The sequence below is a fragment of the Spea bombifrons genome, chromosome 5 (assembly GCF_027358695.1).
Source record: "Spea bombifrons isolate aSpeBom1 chromosome 5, aSpeBom1.2.pri, whole genome shotgun sequence".
In the NCBI taxonomy this organism is placed as follows: Eukaryota; Metazoa; Chordata; class Amphibia; order Anura; family Pelobatidae; genus Spea; species Spea bombifrons.
This window is the reverse complement of record NC_071091.1, coordinates 60056416-60076994: the sequence shown is the minus strand read 5'-3', so window position 1 is coordinate 60076994 and position 20579 is coordinate 60056416. Positions and strand designations below refer to the sequence as shown.

The 20579-nt window shown below is 38.5% G+C and overlaps 1 protein-coding gene across 1 annotated transcript in view; it reads right to left on the bottom strand.

Annotated features, from left to right (window-relative positions):
* The window catches only part of GALNT1 (polypeptide N-acetylgalactosaminyltransferase 1), an 88965-nt gene that overhangs the window by 5112 nt on the left and 63274 nt on the right, over positions 1-20579 (bottom strand). The window contains exons 9-11 of the mRNA XM_053468269.1: positions 13225-13364; positions 9828-9926; positions 8975-9109 (exon numbers count right to left, since the gene is read on the bottom strand). Of these exons, the coding sequence (XP_053324244.1) occupies positions 8975-9109; positions 9828-9926; positions 13225-13364 (374 nt within the window). The remainder of the gene's footprint in view (positions 1-8974; positions 9110-9827; positions 9927-13224; positions 13365-20579) is intronic.

Genomic DNA, 20579 nt, shown 5'->3' with positions numbered 1-20579 from the left:
TGGTGACAAACTTAGTCCTTCCTTTCATTTTCTATTTGTTAGATATTTTGATGTTCTTTTTGTTTGTTTAATAAATTAATTTTTCCATTCAACTGTTTCTACACAGGTTTGTTATTCGCTGAAGGTAACCCTGAGGGGAAGGGTTTTATTTATAGCCTTGCATAAACCTCCACTTTTGCCCGGCACTTACACTGGGGTTTCTATGGTGGAGAACCAAAAGGTCATGTCACGCAGGCGCTCAGTCATAGAAGCCCCAGAGGAAGTGCTGGCAGCAGCTGCTGTTCACCAGCTGCCAGAGAGGAGGATCCAGCTACCCTGTAGCGTTGCATGGGATCTTAGCGTTATAGTTCGACTAAGGGTCCGATTGTAACACTACCTCTGACTGCTCTGAAAAATACTTTGTCTTATTTTCGAGGAAATACGGTAATTTTCACTACTGTTCTCAACCACTTTTTTTATGTGATGAAAGTACACACTGCACACTACCCAGACCAGCTCTATACCATCCTCATAAGTCAGAACAAAAAAACAAAAGGTTAGGCGGCTTTGAAAAGCATTTAGACAGGCCGCTTATTTTCTCATTAACAAAAATCCATCTCTGGTCAAAATTTAAAAATCATTACATGCATAAGTAATTACTTCTTTGTTGATTTAATTTGGCTACAGTGCCTCCTAAAAGGCAATAGAAATCTGTACTGTGGGAAACTTGCCAACCTTGTCTAAAGTAAAATTAATGTTTTACTACTAACTTGTGAGTTTTGCCAGATACTCAAATGCTATTTGCTAAAGGGGGAGTGCCCCCCCCGCTCCTTCATTTTACCATCCGTTATATAGGACAAATGCTGGCAAGATTCTCCATCAATGTACGAGGAGACTTTCAAGAAATCTTAATTTAAATATGCATTATACAGGACCAGCCAAGTTCTGCCTGTAGTAGCTCTTATGAGTGAGTTGAAACCACAACTCTCCTGCCAATGCTCCCAAAAGAAAGACTTCTGCATTGAGAATTACTTAACTATAGGGGATATTGGTCAAAGTGACAAAACCAGCACGAGCATCTCCATTTGCCATGATGATAATGTTTACCCTACTTTTGCAACTTTCCAATACATTTTTACAATTCAATTTATGTTTTGTGCAGATTTAAAATTTTGATATACATTTTTATACATTACACCCCACTATATCTATAAATGATCATATGAACACTAGCTGTAAGAACATGTATAGTGTCAATTTTATCAATAATTAAGTCTCCTACTGAACTGGAACAGCCAGCTACTAATCCTTATAACTGATCATAAGAGAACACAAACAAACTATAACAATTAAGGAGATCAGATTCAATTCAGACTTAGTTGTGTTATATAGAATATCCAGATAAAAATATTATTGTGTTGCACGTCAGTTTTTCTCTAAGTCCTAAAGGACAATTGAGCATGTTTTGATATTTTGTAAAATGCTACCTTAATATTTGTATAAGATCCAAAAAGCAGTGTTATTTTTACATTTTTTTTATATTCTATCTACTAAAGTTTGGTATTGGAAGCAGGTATTGAAATATGTAAATTTTATGGTGTAATCATCATAAAAGAGTGACACAAACAAGCAATTTGTTGGTCACCTCTTTGTCAATGATAGTTCAAGAAAAGCAATTTTATATTGGGAGGAAATGTAAACTGATCTTAATCTTACGAGACTCATAAAATTGTTTCAAAGTTATCATCTTCCTTACACTTTTAGTTTTAGCATATGTTTCTTATATGTTTGTATCAGACCCTGAGGTCCCCTTTAGGGCTGCCACTGCCGATTATTTTTTTCGATTAATCGGATAAAAAAATAAATGTAAACTTTTCATTTATTTAAAATAACTGGATGTTAAAAACAATGCATTTCTTGTTTTTATTTCCCAACCTGCCCCCCTGGTTATGCACATCTGATCCCAGGCTTGCCACACTAAGTCCCAGATGTCACATACCCCCAGATATGCCACACTGCCCTCCCCACATATGTCTTAAATACCCTATATGCCTTATACCCCCCCAGATATGCCATAGTGCCCTCATAGATTCATAGACTTGTTCACTTTACACCGACAATACTTTCATAAATAAATACAGGATTAACGTTACACTCACAGTTAGATTAGTTGCTGAGCCATGTGGAGTTGTGGACGCTATAGGAAATGGGTGGGGCCAGTCGGCGATGGGATAAAAAGGGGCGGGGCCAATTGTAAGTGACTGCAGGGAGGGACTGGTAAGTAGTAACTTCTGTGACACTGAATGAAACTGATTATAAAACGAGGGGTATTTTTCAGAGCATTCAACTAATCGATTCAACTAAATCGATAATGAAATTCGTTGGCAACAATTTTCATTATTATTATCGATTTTATCGATTAGTTGTTGTAGCCTTAGTCCCCTTCAAGTTTGTACGCAATGCCATGCAAAATACATGTTTAAGGGTTAACAAGGCATCTTGCCTGAAGAAGAAACAATAGAGCTTTTTCTTAGTCCACATCCTACCATAAATGTTAAGTGGAAACCTGGCCAGACTTCAAGGGTGCCAGATGTCCTGCCCTGCCATAAAACCCTACAAGGGACTAGTTACTGTAGTCACACAAGGGGTGCAGCACTTTCAGAGTTGTGATTTGAGAACGTTTGCTTAGTAGAATGATAACATGAAGATGTTCTGTATGCCGACAGCTTGAACATGGCCGGAGGAGGTTAAGTACCTGGACTACATGCTCCACTCACCACATGTCTGGGATTGGTCTAGGTAGTCAATAAAACTAGGGATGATAAGGTCACGGAGCTGAACAATGTCATAATAAGCCTATACCAAAATGGATGGAGAGCTGAATTAGGCAAATTTAATCTACTTGGCATCCACAAATGGAATGATTTTGTATATAAATGGGAGTCTGCACCTTTAAAAAAATTAATCTGGATACACTATACATTTTGATTGAGCCAGAATGAAAGAAAAAAATGTTGAAAGCATCTGTTCACATTTGTAAAAAGGTGCTGCTCGGCAGGCACTACAGTATATCACAGAGTTGGGCAATGTGCCATGCTAGCACTCAGCCTGACATAACTTGGCAGCAACACACCACCTTCATAATTAAAGCGGACATATTAAAGTTGTGTTAGTTATCACATTTTGGCAAGAAAAAAACCTGAAATGAAAATTAGGAAAGAGAGTTTTGTTTATCTGTGTGTACCACTGCCCAAACAAAGAAACAAAACAGCTACTTTACAAGAGGACACCAATGTATGTGAGTGAAATTACAAGGGACCTAAGTGGTCATAACTGTATATTATTTATCACACAGCCTTGTCTTCTTTAAGGAGCAGAACAAAATGCAGTTAGCCAACATGAAAAATGAAGGGTTAACTAACGCTTGTTCAAGTTACAGTATTCACATTGAATGTAAAGGACATATGGTTAATATTTTACAACTTGCATCACTTAAGCTGACCTCACAGACCTATTACTGTAGAATGACCAGTTTAGACTTTTGTCTTGAAATATACTATAAGGACAAAAGTATTGGGACAACTGACCATTACACCAACAGGGACTTGTATATGTAGGTGGATAACAGCTATAACCGTTTCTACTCTTATGGGAAGGCTTTCCACAATATTTCGGAGTATTTCTGTGGGAATTCCTGCCTTTTCGCTCAGTACAGTGGAGTGCAATCTCCATACACAGTGGAGTGCAATCTCCACACACAGTGAAGATGTTTGATGGGGTTGAGGTCACTGCTCTGTGCGGGTCAGTCAAGTTCTTCCACACCAAACTCCTCCAACCATGTCTTTATGGACCTTGCTTTGTGCACCGGGGCACAGTCATGTTGGAATAGAAAAGGCCTTTTTCTAAACCGCTTCCACAAAGTAGGAAGCCTAGCATTGTCCACAATGCCTTAATGTTCCCATCTTGTGGAAAGCCTTCATAGAAGAGTAGAAGCTGTTAGGGTTGGCAACTACATATTAATGTCTATGTAGTTTGTAGTGCAATGTCATAAAAGTCTCTGTTGGTGTAATGGTCAGGTGACCCAATACTTTTGTCCATATAGTGTATGTTGAAGCAGGGGGATAGAAATTAATTTTGTAGCATAAAGAGTTGCATCTTAACTATTGCTACTGTATAACTACAATCATATGAGCCCTGAAGCTGGGACTGGCCCAAATTATTGCGGGTGCGTACTTAAACATCTAACCTCTTTTAACCCCTTCCGTACCGGTACGTACCTGGTACTTCCTGGTTAACAGTCACCGGTAGACCGGGACGTACCAGGTACGTCTCCTCCAAAAAACGCCCCCACATCACCACAATCGCGGTGATCGTGGGGGCGCTGCTGCTGCTGTCTGCCCAGGACTCCTGGGCAGACAGCACAGCCTGTCTAAACCCGCCCCCAAGCCTACGATCACTCCCACGGAGTGATTTTGTAGGCAGAAACAGCGATTGCAGAAAAATCTGCAATCGCGGTTTCAGCTGCCACAGGCAGCTTCAGGGAATGGGGGGGTGTTGAATGGGTCCCCACACAAGTGTGGGGACCTGATCCAACACCCCCCTGCTGCCTGATCGCTCCATGAGAGCGTCAGTGCAGCGTTAACCCCTTCAATGCCGCGATCGCGGCATTGAAGGGGTTAATTGCCGTTTTGTAGGGGGCTCTGCTGCTGGTGGTCTGCCTGGAAGCCCAGGCAGACCAGCAACAGCAAAAACGACCCCCCAGAAGTCCTCTGATCAGTCCTGTAGGACTGATCAGAGAGACTCCTCCCCTACAATCTCCAGTCTATTGGAGATTGTGTCCCAGCTGCCAGAGGCAGCTTCAGGGACAGGGAGACAGGGTTCTTTGGTCTCCACATGAGTGTGGAGACCAGCCCCCCCACCCCCTCCCTTGAGGGGAGAGAGGGGTCATCTAGAGAGAGGGGTCATCTAGGTTAATTATGAAAAAACACAAATTATTAATAAATAAAAAAATCATAATTATTACCTGATCACTTGTCGGTGACATTTTAAGTCGCTGATTATTGATCGGTCTCCCTGATTGATGTCAGCGGCCTAAACCTGTCACTTACAAGTAATCTGATAAAAAAAAAATATTTTAAAAAATGTAAATGCACATGTTCCAGTTTTGCCCTCATAGCTTCCTCAAAAAATGCATGAACCATGCATGTGAGGCCTTGTTGGAATCATGGGATGTTGGTGAACAAAATGTGGTGTTTTCTTCCACTCTTGCACTTATGCTGTGCAAGAAATTCAGTGCAACATTGAAATGTATGCGTTAAAAATGCAATAAAATAATTTCCCTGTGAAGTTTGGCAGACATCAGTGAAGAAATGGCTGGCTGAAAACTGTCAAAACTACCCTAGTTGAACACCTTGACTCGTCTACTGTTCATAAATATATACTTTTATGGGGTAATTTACAGTGGGGGGCTTCCAAAATGTCCCAAATGGGATATGGGCCCAGGAAACCAATTTCTGAAAATTCCAAATTTGAAAACTAAAATGCACATGTTCCAGTGTTGCCCTCATAGCTTCCTCAAAAAATGCATGAACCATGCATGTGAGGCCTTGTTGGAACCGGGGGATGTTGGTGAACACAATTTGGTGTTTTTTTCTGCAGTTGCACATATTCTATACAAAATATAATATAAAATCTAAAGCAACATTGCAACATATGCAAAAAAAAACAAAAAAATATAAAAATACCTCAAAATTTGGCAGCAATTGGCGATAAAATCCCTGTTTGAAAAGTGTCAAAATGACCCTAGTTGTACACCTTGACTTATCTACTGTTCATAAACATATAATTTTGGGGGGATAATCAGTATCTGTGACAACTATTGCAGTTATTAGACTACCATGCCAAATTTGAAAAAAATTACATTTCAAAAACGTAATGCATGCCTTGCAATATTTGCCTTATACTGGTCAAAATAGATAAAAATCCTGGCCATGTTGGGTGGTTTCCAAATCAGGACAACTTAATGAATATATTTGGGATAATTTTTTCCCATTGGTTCAATGTGTGTACAATTTGTATGTATACAAAACTGTAAAAAAATGAAAATTTTTTTCATTTTTTCCCCACTTTTTCCAGTTTATTTCAAACAAAACAATGTACTACCCAGCTTAATATGGTTTCAAATGAAAGCCCTACTTGTGCTGAAAAAAACAATATATGATTTGTGTGGGTGCACCAATTGATAAGAGAGAAATTACAGTTGAAGAAAGACATGGCAAAAACACAAAAACGGCTCTGGTCCTTTAGCGACACGTTAGTATCAAAATCCCGGTCCTGAAGGGGTTAAGAGGGTAAAAAAGGGATAATCCTTAAAAAAAAATTAAAGCTTTTGCACTAGACATCACTCAATAATTTATTAATACTGCCATTAAAGCATGTTGACTTCTGGGGAGCTTTAAACAAATGCTAGTTATGAATAAGACTTTTCTCAACAAATACTTGTTGGTACTAAAAGAAAAAAAAAAAAAAACAATTACGAGAAAACAGTCCTTATGCTGATGAGCAATCAGAAGCACTGCCACCAGTACATAGTCCCACACAAACCCATGCGACACATATCAGATACTGTATATCATATTTAATGGCAAGCAGTTATATGGACCCTGAATTCAAAAATACTGTGTTGCTATTATTGATGTTTTATATTGCTAGAATTATCTCTGTAATTCAAGAAAACAGTCAACATATTCTCTGGCAGGCAGAGTTTTTGGAAACTGTGATTATTGAGAGAAATAGTAATTAGAAATGGCCATTTTATCAAGATCCACTGGGAAATGTAGTAGCTGCCATTATGCAGACAAACACAGCAAATCCTAGCTTCCATCGCCTAAAATAGACATTCTTGCTAAACCATTTTTCATTTTCAGCATGACTTTGATGATTAAGACACAGTGATCCCTGCTGCATTGTATCAGCTTGGCTGAAAATACACTTCAACATATTAAATTCAAATGCATGCGGTTACTATTTCAGGAACTATTTAAATAATAAAATACTTGGAATGAGTGCCCTACTGGAGCTTGAACGGGAAACCAGCCTGATGTCACCTCTCCCTTCTGGCTTCGACATGGCAGAAAGCTTATTACAAAGACATTCAGGAACAACAGCAACTCTTTCAAGCCAAAGTGGTTGCCGGTGCCTGGTTTGAAGCATTATCATATCGCAGCATGCTGTAGCCTATTGTTACTTATTTTTAATACAATTCAAGTTCGTTCAGCTGTTCTACACAATATTCTCAATGTGCTTCATGCATGTGGTCCCCTAACAGACTGTAGCTCATGCAGGCTTACATAGCTATACACTTTATAATAACAAGTACAGACAAGTGAGCGCCTAACAAACTTTTAAGAGGCTGTTCACGCATCTCTCTCATAATTGGATTGGGAGGATAATAAGTAGTAAACTAGTTTAAACCCATAGGACTGTATGATACACAAGTGCTAAATCAATATTGGGTTCCTAAAATAAGGCAAAAAGTAGGATAATATGCCTGCGCACATCTAATGTACCCAAACGTTTTCACGTCACTTTTCTCTCATTCATATATCCAATTATAGCAGTCCTAATCGTGCACATGCCAAGACAGCTCACACAGGAAGGAAAGTGCTATTCCAGAACCCGTTTCTGAATATTTAAGCTCCAAATATTTGTTTTCACTTGGGGATTGATTAATGTAAAAAAATATATTTATGTGCAAAATTACTGCAGAAAAACATATTTGCAAAGCACAGCAATAGGGATGACATTTCTTTTATCTTCACAGCATCACACACCTCTGTGACCGACGCTTCGCTGAATCAGACGCAGTTATCTGAAACAGCCGGCAGCAAGTCTTTTAGACTGCCACTGATGTCACGTGGATCATTTTCTGACCCTCGTCTTGACTCCGTCTCAACAGTAACCAAAGCTGGTGTATAATAAGAGGCTAATACACTTCAATATGTGTTGAGTACAAAGCATCTTTCCAACTACAACAAAGACATACTTAACGTTCAGTAAGGAATGCTTTTGCTTTCTTACAGAAACAACTTCTTTTAATAAAAAAAAGGAACCAACTTTTGATTCATTTCCATTGGCACCAGGCCACTATAGGGCATTGTGGTGACAGTAGATGATACAGACTAGGTACAGATGAGCTCTGTGCTGATCTCTGCCAACTGCTGGTGCAGTAAATGCGCTCTTTTGAATAATTAGGTTCATTCAGTGAACTCTGTTTTGATATGGTACAGAATGATAAGATTCCTTAAATGATAGAAATACAAGAAACATTACCAGCTCATAAATAGTAGCTTCTCCATTCGACATGTTAAATCAATTTACATTCTACTGAATTTCTCATGCAATCAGACTTAAGATCATGACCATTTTACAATGAGTGGTTACTCGAGTAACGTTTAAATAACTTTTTGTAAGTGTCTATAATGTATATTCCCCCCAATATCAATAATTGTTTCCTAGCCATATTTTTTTTTTAAAAAAAATATCAAATAAAGGGTGACTAGAACTGGAGATTTTTTTCTTTTGCACATTATATGTATGATTATATGACTTAACCCACTATGGCAGTAAACATCTTCACAATGAACTATTATAAAGCCATTTGCCTACAAGGGGAAAAAAGTAATTAATTGCCCTGTTTCAAAATTAATATTTTGCTTTTGAAAACTGGATTACAAAAACAGCATGCATGTTATTCATGTCGGTATTGGTGACTGTGAACTATGATCTCCAATATGGCTTTGGTTAACTTAGAGTGTGATGGTGCATGCAGGCACAGTACACCTGGCTGTGCTATCTTACAGAAGGCGTGCAAGAGCCCCCAAGGTAACTCGACAAGCTGTTTTTATGAGGGCAAAACACTCATTCCCCTGAATGAAGGACGCCAGTGAAGTAGCGATTCCTGTACACAAATAAAAAAAAGAAAAAAAATACCTACCACTTGGTCGTACTCCCACAGCTGATTGCCTCTTAAATGGTGGCACTTAAGCATTATGACTGGGCCATTAAGCTTCGACACATCTAAACATAAATCGTCTGTTCGGATCTCTTTGCTAGCAGTGTATGAGAATACCTTAACACAAAACAAAATGAGAGTGAAATAGACCACATTACACAAAGAAAGACATTGCATGTATATAATCCGTGTGTGTATATAACACACACACACACACATATAGATGTATATATACAGTACATACACACACTAACAAACATTTTTACATCTTAAATGATGTACTATCTCAAGCAATGCCATCAACACACAATGAGGTCAAATGTTGATTTTCTAATTTTGGAAAAAATTTTCTGGGTAAATAACATATAAAACCCAACATTGTAACTATTATGTTGTAATATGCCATATGTCATATGTCATTTTTGGGGAAGTAGTTTTATTATATTCCCACAGTTAAATCAGTGGGTCCAGTCATCGAGGCACAATAAAAATCCATGCTTGATGAATTGCCCTATTGCAACCGAATGTGGTAATTACTAAATCCTGCCCTGTTAGCGCACCTCGATGACTGTATTGGGAACCACCGACTCAAGTTACACTACATTTAACATTACCCAGAAACAATCTGATCTAGACATCCCTGTCATCACACTGTAGGCATGGATTGAAATCAAGAAGGAAATGTCAGATCTCCAAAAATCTAGAAAATCTAGAAAGTGTTATTTAGTCACTGCACAGTAAAGTTGTTAAAGAGAAATCCATACACCAGATCGTTAGTATTTATAGCATTGAACCATCGGGCATGCTGTGCTTAAGTACAGAAAAGCTACATTACCTGGTTTCCTCCCATTCCATGGCAATTGAAAATTCCAACCTTTTCATTTTCTTTCCTGGCCATATTATCCAAGCATTGATTTGTCTCGACATTTCTAATCTATAAAAGGGAAAAACAGGGCACACTCAGAGACCTATATATGTACCATTATAAGACAGATATAATTGCAGGAAGGAAAAAAACAACAAACAAATTTGGTGCAAGCCTCTCTTTAAATAAAACATGTCTGACTGCACTAGACAAACAATGGGGGAAGTATTAAATTTATATAAGGATGATATGTAATGGACTAGGCTTAATTTGTCAGAGAAGGCATGATGTAAAATGACAGCTTAATAAATTACTGCATTAATTGAGCTTTCGAGTATGATAAACAAATAAAGCTTAGCAGATCTATTGTTTTATTCTTGCCAACTAAGGCACACTTAATCACACAAACATTTAGGAAACATTTCTATTGCAACAACCTGTCAGTGCCTGCTTTTGTGTCACATGATAAGTGTTCCCGACGAAAAGTATGAACAAGGAAAATTTTACTTGATTAAAGATTTATTTATGGGTAGGGCTTGAGCATTCCGTGGTTCTGGGAATTCGATCTCTAATCCTAAAATTTGTTACAGAAGTGTTAAATTCAGTAGTGGGTAGCACCTGTCATGGCAAACTGAGTGAGTATTTCTATGCACCTCTGTCCTGCATAATGAAAAATGAACATACACACAATTCCTTTAAAAATATTTCAAAGACCAAGTTGGCTTTTGTAAATCTTCAGCGTACTCAATTCATGGTTACTTAAATTTGGAAACTTTCAGTGCTTTTTATTTTTGTAAATGTGGTGCTGGTACTTGTGTTTCTAAAAAATACCCATACATATACACACACACGCATACAGTATACACAAACTATCCTTTACCCATATACACACTCACTTCTGCTTTGCAATCAAATAAATGTCACCCTCCACAGCCTTCATAACTCCCAAGTCACCTCTCCATAACCCTCAAGATACCCATCCACAGACAGCAAGTCATCCCTCTCCACAGTCCCTTACATCTAATCTTGGAGCAGTTTCTATTGGACGTTACCAGCATATTTTCATCCTTTCATGCAACTAATGTATCACACAACATCAGGATAACATTAATGCAACTTGGGAAAAATGCAAAGATTTCTGGGCAGACGCAGAAATTAAAGTGATTCCCTGCCAGTGGTGGATGCAGAGTCTGACCTTGGGAAGCGCACCAACTACACATATGTACACAGACTCTCACACGGACACATACTTCTACACAAACCCAGACATATCTACTAACACACAGACACCCACACTAACAAACACCTAGAAACTCATTACATCCACACATTCGCACTAATACACACAGATACTAACACACACCAACACACCTAGAAACTTGCATCCAGACACTCATGCTAACACAAACACCCATGCACACTAAAACATACACTCACACACAATGATACAAACACACCCAGAGGCTAAGCTTAACATACCCAGACACCCAGACACCTCCACACCCCATAACATTATCAGGCACATGCAAATAACTATTCAAATACTAAACTATACAAAATAGTCAATAGACAACATTCTCTTTGAACATAAAGAAAAACATAAGATCTGCCTGCCGTAATTATCATAACAAAGCTGTGCAGGGAATAACCTAAGGCATCTCTAACATTACCTATCGGAAGAGAAAAATGCGGGATAATTACAACTCTAGGGGCTTTCGGTTATAGAAAAAAACATCAAGCAACTAAAGTTTAATAAAATGAAACAATTAAAACTAGATGCTGTGCAGCAGGCTGTACATTTTCCTACGTTCCATGCCAGAAAGTGCAGTAAGTGACAACCTATAATTAAAACCAAGTAACATCAAACTAAGGTTCCCGGCTTGAATTGATGTAGCAGATCTTTGATAAAAATCAATTTAAACATTTAAGGATCCAATAAAACAATGTTTAAAAGGGACTGCCTACTGTCTGTAACAGGATTACAAAACACAAATGTGTATCAAAGTACATAATAAGTGTTTGAATATCCATTTCTTAATTTGTGAAAATTGTCGTTAGCCGCCTGGAAATCTTGTGCGAGCCAGGAACTGGCTGGAGAGGAGTACCTCACACTCACTGCATTATCGGACATACATTAAGTTGAACCCATCTCCTGTAACAAAGGATCTTGAGCTGTCTAAACATGCCAAAGGCATACACAGGACATTTGAAAGCTCACTGTTGGTTACAAGGTAACACTCAAACGACACATGCATTAAACTGTTAAAGTGATAACAGCAGCTCCAGCTGTCAGCAGGTGTCAAGTGATCGGTGAAACTTTCTGAAACTGTCTCTCCATTTGTTTTTATGGAGACCCTAAGTTATGAGTCTGCCAAAATACATAAAAGGCCAAAGTAATCACAATTATTGAAAACAGGCTCTGGAACCACATTAAGCCTGTCCAGATTTATTTATGGACTGTCTAGAAATGTTAAATGGACCCCCCATATATACTGTAGGTGCAAGTGTAAAAACACAGGCCTACCCATGATAATATTAGGATTGTTTAAATCATGTCAAGATAAACACCTAAGCTTTCTCATTATCTTTGGAATTTAAATGATAATCATGGCATCTCTTCAATAAATTAAAAGGGTTTATAGCAGCTAAATGGGAAAAGGTAGCTCTGCTAATAACATACATCAATATTAAATAATAAAGTAGGACAGATTCATATACTACGATAATGTAAACCATGTAGTTTAAGTGAAAATATAGCTAATGCCTTGGGTACAGAGAAATTCGGAATCATGGATTCTGGCATTAGGGGATCAAACACTGACCAAGTACTCACAACATTTCTCAATGATTGTAGCAAACCCCTTAAAACTGTTAGCATCTAAATACATTTGGATTTGTACACATTTTAATGAAGTTTGCCAATTTTGTTAATTTGTGAAAATGTCATAAAATGAAGAAGGACCACTACTAAACCGAAAAAGAAGCAGAAAACTTCCACATTTTCATTCACATTTAGTTTTTTTTCGATAAAAGAAAAAAGCCCTCCGAACTTCATCCGAACCGAAAGGGTGGAAAACAATATTTGTCGTCCAAAAACAAATGGACCAAAACTAAACAAAAAATTTGTCTGGATAGTTTAGTCCATGTGCACAAAGTCTACTAAATAATAATTCAGTAAGAGTGGGAACATTAAAATGTTAAGAAATACCTATACAAGTATTTAAGGGAGATAACGCTCTTCTATTAAAACGAAGCTTTCTTAGAACGGCCTACTTAAGATAACACAAGAGGCTAATATTACGGAAATTTAAAAAAACGTGTAGTTTGTTAGTTAACAGTAAGAAAAAAACCTCTAATCATGTCTTACCTCTCCCAAAGAGAAATAATGGCGTGGTATCTGGGAATCAGGATATACGTTTTCCAAGTACCAAGAAAATGGTTTGCATTGAAGCTTATGCCTCAGGGCTGTTCGCATTGCTATATCCCCATAGTCCACTTTAGTCACCCCTGTAAAACAACAACACAAGCAAAAATACTAAGTGGCATTATTACTAGCGGGTGCCTTTTTTATGGAATACACACTCCACATCGTGCTCTTAAGTGATGATCACATAACATTTATTGCACTAGATCACAAAATATCAAACATGAAACGACACAAACACAAATCAGCAATCTTTATGGCAAAAAAAGGTTATATTAGTGTATACATATTTCTGTAGCTCACAGAACTATATATTTTGTTTACACACTAGGACTCATTTCTTGTGTGTTTTTTATGGTTTAATTGCAGTAGGTCAACTGGGCTTTGAAAGAACGACCGGGTACACTTACGAGAAAAATAAAAAGGCAGAAATGTTTTTTCTTCCCTTTACATGATGCTTAATAATTTATATTAATTAATAATAAGTAATAAGTACCTCAAGTGGAACAGCAGTTTTAAATGTTTAACCACCAAACACAAACTTTAACTTAGTCATGCTTCCCTTGTACACTTTGCTAAATAAATTGTCATCACTCTTGTCCTCTATACCAATCTACATATATTTGCCATCGGCTGTCTTGATGTACCGGTATTTTATTCTTTATCCTGTATGTCACAAAGGTTTTGGCAATAAAAAGTACACCTGCATATAATGGCATATTGCAGTTAGAGTATGATTATCTCTTTGTAATAGGATAATGCAAATATCAGTTGAAAACAGCTATGGAAATTAACCTGACTTCTCTGAGTGAACTTTAAAAAAAGAGGCATAAAAAGGCACACAAAATCTGCCTGTATCTTGCAAAGGTAATACGATTCCATGAAACACACAAGCCCCAGGTCGTAGGTTTTTATAAACAGGCATAATTATCACTATTTGGAAAGAAAGATTTTTTGGGTCAAGATGATCATGTTTCATTACACAATATAAACTGGGTAAACCAAATTTGATTTTATTCCCTTTGGCATCTTATGGAATTTAGAAACATTTTTATTACAAAATATATTCTGTTTGGAACATTCCAGCTCCAATTTAACCATTTGGTTAATCTCTATACATAATTTGAAGTTCACAGAGGAACACATGCACGTCTATGTTTACAATTCATATAACTAAAGTAACATATTTGACAATGTTATTTACTGCGGAACACACAAAGGTAACCGCAATCATTATCACAGAACATATAACCTTTGTTAACAGCAGAGCAGTCCTAGAATACTCAAATGGAGGTGAAAAAAACAATGAACCCATCACTGCCTCTTATTCCATAATACACACTTTAAAGCAAAGCATATAGTTTTTGCGACCCTCAATGCATTTCAACCCTCCAGCCTTTATCACGGTACAAAATGTCACATATAGCATAGAGTCTGTGGCTCTAATGTACAAGTTTAATAGACCATTTTTAAAGAAATCAGTTATGGCAAGAGGTCCCTTTACTGCTCATCTTACTATGCATGAGAACAATGACAGCCTCCAGGTCTACAGATAAAGGCTATATTGTAACAAAATGTGATAAAACCAGGTATTTGACAATGCAAACTAATTTGTAACTAGTACTGTGTTATATAAGCTGAAGGAGAAAAATATTTTTTTTTCTAAAGGACTTTCATAAGTATTACTGGATATGAAAAGAAAGTTCTAGACAGTAACCCAGAAATGGTCATAATAGAAATTGAGGCAAAGGTGTATTAACAGTGCTGTGAAAATGGGGCATGCCTTTCACGATTTCTACATTTTTTGTCATGGTTAAATGTTTCAGAGGACCCAACTAATTGTCATATAAGACAAACACAATGTAAGTAAACACAAAATGAAGCTTTTAAGTGATCGTTTCATCCATTGATAAAAAGTTAATCAAATCCTATATCACCCATGTGAAAAAGTAAACCTAGTAACTGGTTGTGTCACAACTGCATATCAAACGTTTGTAATAACTGTCAATGAGTCATTTTAGGCTCATTATTTTAATTCAGCCACATTGGAGGGGTTTTGAGTGTGAACTGCCCCCCAGGGTCATGCCACAGCATCTCAATCAGATTCAATAAGGATCTTAACTAGGCCACTCCAAAACCTTTATTTTGTTCCTTTTGAGCAATTCAGAGATGTGCTTGTGCCTTCAGGATATTCCGGTAGAGAACGGAATTCATGGTTCCATAACAAACTGGCAACAAAACTATATTGGCAACTACGAGACTAGCCTGTGTATTCTTTTTTGGTCATTGGTGGGTTTCCCCTTGCAACTGTCCCATGGAGCCCATTTTTGCAGGCTCTCTGTAAGTAAGGTCTGAAGTTCTTGTACATCTTAGTCTGGGTTCTTTTTCGACCACCTGGATGAGTCATCTATGCGCTGTTGCGGGAATTTGGTGGACCAACCAGGAAGGTTCACCACTGTTTCAAGTTTCTATGTTTGTAGATAAAGTATCTCACTGTGGTTCACTGGAGTCTCAGAGCGTTAGAAATGGCTTTGTGACCCTTTCAAGACTGATAGACGTGAATTTGAATTCTCATCTGTTCTTGGATTTCTTTAGATCGTGGGACCATGTACTGCTTTGAGACTTTTTAGCCTACTTCACTTTAGTATTGTTGTATAACTTTTTCCTTCTATGCATGAAATTGTCATTTAAATTAACTCGTGCTTTCTTGGGTTATCTTTGTGAAATATTGAAATAAGTTTGATGTTGAACCTTGTATCTTACTAGGTTCACCATGTATAATGTCTATGAGACCTTAATTCTTGTTTGCATTAATAAATTGCATTTTATATCTACCTCGAAGGAAAACGCGACAATGCAATTTATGAACAAAATGACAGTTTTGTAGGCAAGATGAGTTAATGCCAATTTCCTTGCAAATAGACACAGATGCACATTTATGAAGACGTACTAGCCACTTAAATTTACATGCAGATTGATTTGGCTGGGAAACCAGACATCATCTCTTGGTAACTTTCACCAACTCATTCATTTTCTCAGTGGTGAGGATTTAAATTCCTCTTGACACATACTTGTAGCCTCACTATTGTTAGAGAAACAACATTATAAACCTGCATACGAAGCATGTATCTTTTCTGGTTCTTTACAATGTAATACAGGTAAAATTGCATTTCTTTGCACCCCAGTCAACAGATTTTTAAATTACTCTTTTCAATACACTTATGATAACTACTAGGCTTGGTAACCTTTCGCATTTATGCCCCTGCACACTTTGGTTCCCACAAGTGTAGTTCTTTGTACAGTACCTAATGAAAGGGCCAAAGATTCCCGTCATTTACCTACTACACAACTTTAGAAATACAGCAAGCAAACAAATTCTGAAATCACAGAGGGGCAGATTAGATTTTTTGTTGCGTTTAGATTACACAAGCGTTAAAAGAGGAAAAAATGACTACAAAGCAATCTAGCTACCTGTATTATCAAGAACCTGTAATCCTACTAATTTGGATCTTTTTCCAATGTCATATTTAACACTTGATCAAATGCACATCTAACCCATATAAGAGATGTGTCCTGCCTTCAAGTTGTCATTTAGCCTTCTTGGAAATGCATGGTGGGAATTCGCACCCCTACGTACATTTGCCATTTCACCTGAACTTCAAAAGCCCCTCGGTATGCAGATGTTCAGATGTGTTGGCTAAAAATGTGTGTTTGCAGCTGAAAACCCCAACAAGTTGGACAAAAAACCCACTATGGCTAACTAGTATTTTGCACTCGCAAAAAAACACTCAGCTTCCATGCCCTTGACCATACGAGTCGATAAGAGCTTTTTTATTTTCTTTTTTTTAAATAAATTGTGTGGGTTGCAGGTGAGGACAAGTTTTCTTAAAACCTGCATTGCCTTGCTAGTAACGTGCAACATTTAACATATTCCCAGGGACAGCTCTTGCTAGTGAACATACTGTACAAGTTGTTTTTCAAGTGTTTTAGCATGAGAGGGTATGTGACCTTAGCCAAGTCTAGCCAGTCAAACTGAGGTCTAACTTTACTTCTTATTAAATAGAAACAAATGTTTTGTGGATGCTTCTCTGGGAGTTCTGCTTGGCTTTTTGCAGTTGCATTTAACTTGGACACACAAGCGAATCCTGAGCTGGGGCGAATCTCCTAAGTGACATCTCTAAGTGAGGAGTTACAAGCAAAGAAGGAGAGTATATTCATTACTATTGCAAGGGGAGCACTGTGTTTGTTTGTGGAGTGTTCAGTGTAAAGTTTTGTTGAAAAAAGAAAAACAAAAAAAAGGGGTTAAGGGCTATTTCAGGTGTGTTGCTAATTAAGTAACCTTCTCTGGGAGTTCTGCTTGGCTTTTTGCAGTTGCATTTAACTTGGACACACAAGAGAATCCTGAGCTGGGGCGAATCTCCTAAGTGACATCTCTAAGTGAGGAGTTACAAGCAAAGAAGGAGTTAAAAAGCAAAAAGGAGGGGAAAGTATACATCCTTGTTATTCCATATATATTTATATATATTTTGCACCTTACTGTCTGTTTTTGCCAGTTATTTGAGCTATCCCCATTGCCAAGATGTCCTCCATGTTTGACAATGCGGTCAGGTGTACATCTTGCTCAATGTATGCAATCCTTGATCAGCGCTTCGAGGGTGCATATTGCTGTGCGAGATGTGTGCAAGTTGCTCATTTGGAAGCACAAATCTTGAGTCTAGAGGAGCAACTGGCAACACTGAGATCTATTGATAACTTGGAGAGGAGTCTGCTGCTCACTGAGCAAGCTCTCTCGCGGGTAGAGGTGGGGGAGGATAGCGGGATGGAGGTACAGGACAGTCAGGCAGCTAGCTGGGTTACAGTTAGAAGGCGGGGTAGGGGGAAAAGCGCCAGGGAGGCTAGTCCTGATCTAGCACACCCCAACAAGTTTGCCCGGTTGGCAGATGAGGGGGATGTTAGTTCAGAGTTAGCAATACTGCAGCAAGTCACTGCCTCTGACCTCCAGAGCGGTGTCTGCTCCAGTAAGGAGGGAAGGACGAGCACAGGGCAGGCCAGACAGGTGCTGGTAGTAGGGGACTCTATTATTAGGGGGACAGACAGGGCAATCTGTCACAAAGACCGGGATCGCCGAACAGTGTGTTGTCTGCCTGGCGCTCGAGTTCGGCACATCGCGGATCGGGTTGACAGATTACTGGGAGGGGCTGGAGAAGACCCAGCTGTCATGGTGCACATTGGCACCAATGACAAAGTAAGAGGTAGGCGGAGTGTCCTTAAAAATGATTTCAGGGACTTAGGTAGCAAGCTCAAGGCAAGGACCTCCAAGGTAGTATTTTCTGAAATATTACCTGTACCACGTGCCACACCAGAGAGGCAGCGGGAGATTAGGGAGCTAAACAAGTGGCTCAGAAGCTGGTGTAGGAAGGAGGGGTTTGGGTTCATGGAGAACTGGGCCGACTTCTCTGTCGGATACAGGCTCTACGGTAGGGACGGGCTGCACCTCAATGGGGAGGGTGCAGCTGTACTCGGGGAGAAGATGGCCAGAAGGGTGGAGGAGTGTTTAAACTAGGGAAAGGGGGGGAGGGAAACTACAATATAGAAGGGGAAGATAGTATAGATAGAGAGCTGGGGCATATAAATGTACCTGGGGGTGGAGCGGAGGGAGGGGTTAGAATAGTTAATAGGGATAGGCTTGATAGGAGAAAAAACCATACACCTCTAAATTGTATGCTTACTAATGCCAGAAGCCTGACCAATAAAACTGGCGAACTGGAGTTAATAATGTCTGCAGAAAATTATGACATAGTGGGTATAACAGAGACATGGTTGGATGATAGCTATGACTGGGCGGTTAACATACAGGGTTATAGTCTATTCAGGAAGGATCGAAAAAAACGAAAAGGGGGAGGAGTTTGCCTTTATGTAAAGTCCAGCCTAAAGGCCACACTGCGGGAGAATATATGTGAGGGAAATGATGATGTGGAGTCATTATGGGTAGAAATATACGGTAAGAAAAATAATAAAATACTGATCGGGGTTTGCTATAAGCCACCAAATATAATTGAGGCAGCAGAAGATCAATTATTAAAGCAAATAAACAAGGCAGCAAATCACAATGAGGTGGTTATTATGGGGGACTTTAACTATCCCGACATAAACTGGGAAACCGAGACCTGTGAATCTCATAAAGGAAACCGCTTTCTGACTATAAGTAAAGATAATTATCTGTCCCAAATGGTACAGGACCCAACCAGAGGGGGCGCTCTACTGGACTTAATATTAACCAACAGACCTGACAGAGTAACTAATGTGCAGGTCAGAGGGCACCTAGGAAATAGTGATCACAATATAATACATTATAACTTGTCGTTCAATAAGGGAACTCTTAGAGGAGCCACAAGAACTATGAACTTTAGGAAGGCAAAGTTTGATCAACTAAGAGAAGCCCTTAACACTGTAAATTGGGAAAATGTCCTCAAAAACAAAAGCACAGATACTAAATGGGAGATTTTTCAAAATATCTTAAATTCTCACTGTGAAAAGTACATACCGTATGGGAATAAAAGTGTCAGGAGCAAGAGAAAACCAATGTGGATAAATAAAAATGTAAAGGTGGCAATAAATGGCAAAAAAAAGGCATTTAAGCTACTAAAACAGGAAGGCAGTGAGGAAGCACTAAGAAGCTATCGGGAAAAAAATAAAATATGTAAAAATCAGATAAAAGCAGCAAAAGTGGCGACAGAAAGACTCATTGCCAAAGAGAGTAAAACAAACCCCAAAATGTTCTTTAACTATATAAATAGTAAAAAGGTTAAAAATGAAAGCGTCGGCCCCTTAAAAAGTAATGAGGGAGACGTTATAGACGGGGATCAGGAAAAAGCGAATCTATTAAATATATTCTTCTCTGCTGTATTCACAGAGGAAAATGAAATACCAGGTAATATACAGCAGGATGAGATAAATGCCCCAGTACATGTCGCCTGTCTAACCCAGGAAGAAGTACAGTGCCGCCTAAAAAAAATCAAAATAGACAAATCACCAGGTCCAGATGGCATTCACCCCCGCGTTCTAAGGGAGTTAAGTAATGTAATAGACAGACCCCTATTTCTAATATTCAAGGACTCTATAGTGACCGGGTCTGTTCCCCAGGACTGGCGCATTGCAAATGTTGTGCCAATATTCAAAAAGGGGACAAAAAGTGACCCGGGGAATTATAGGCCTGTTAGTTTAACTTCTGTTGTATGTAAACTGTTTGAGGGTTTCCTAAGAGATGCTATTTTGGAGTATCTCAATGAAAATAAATG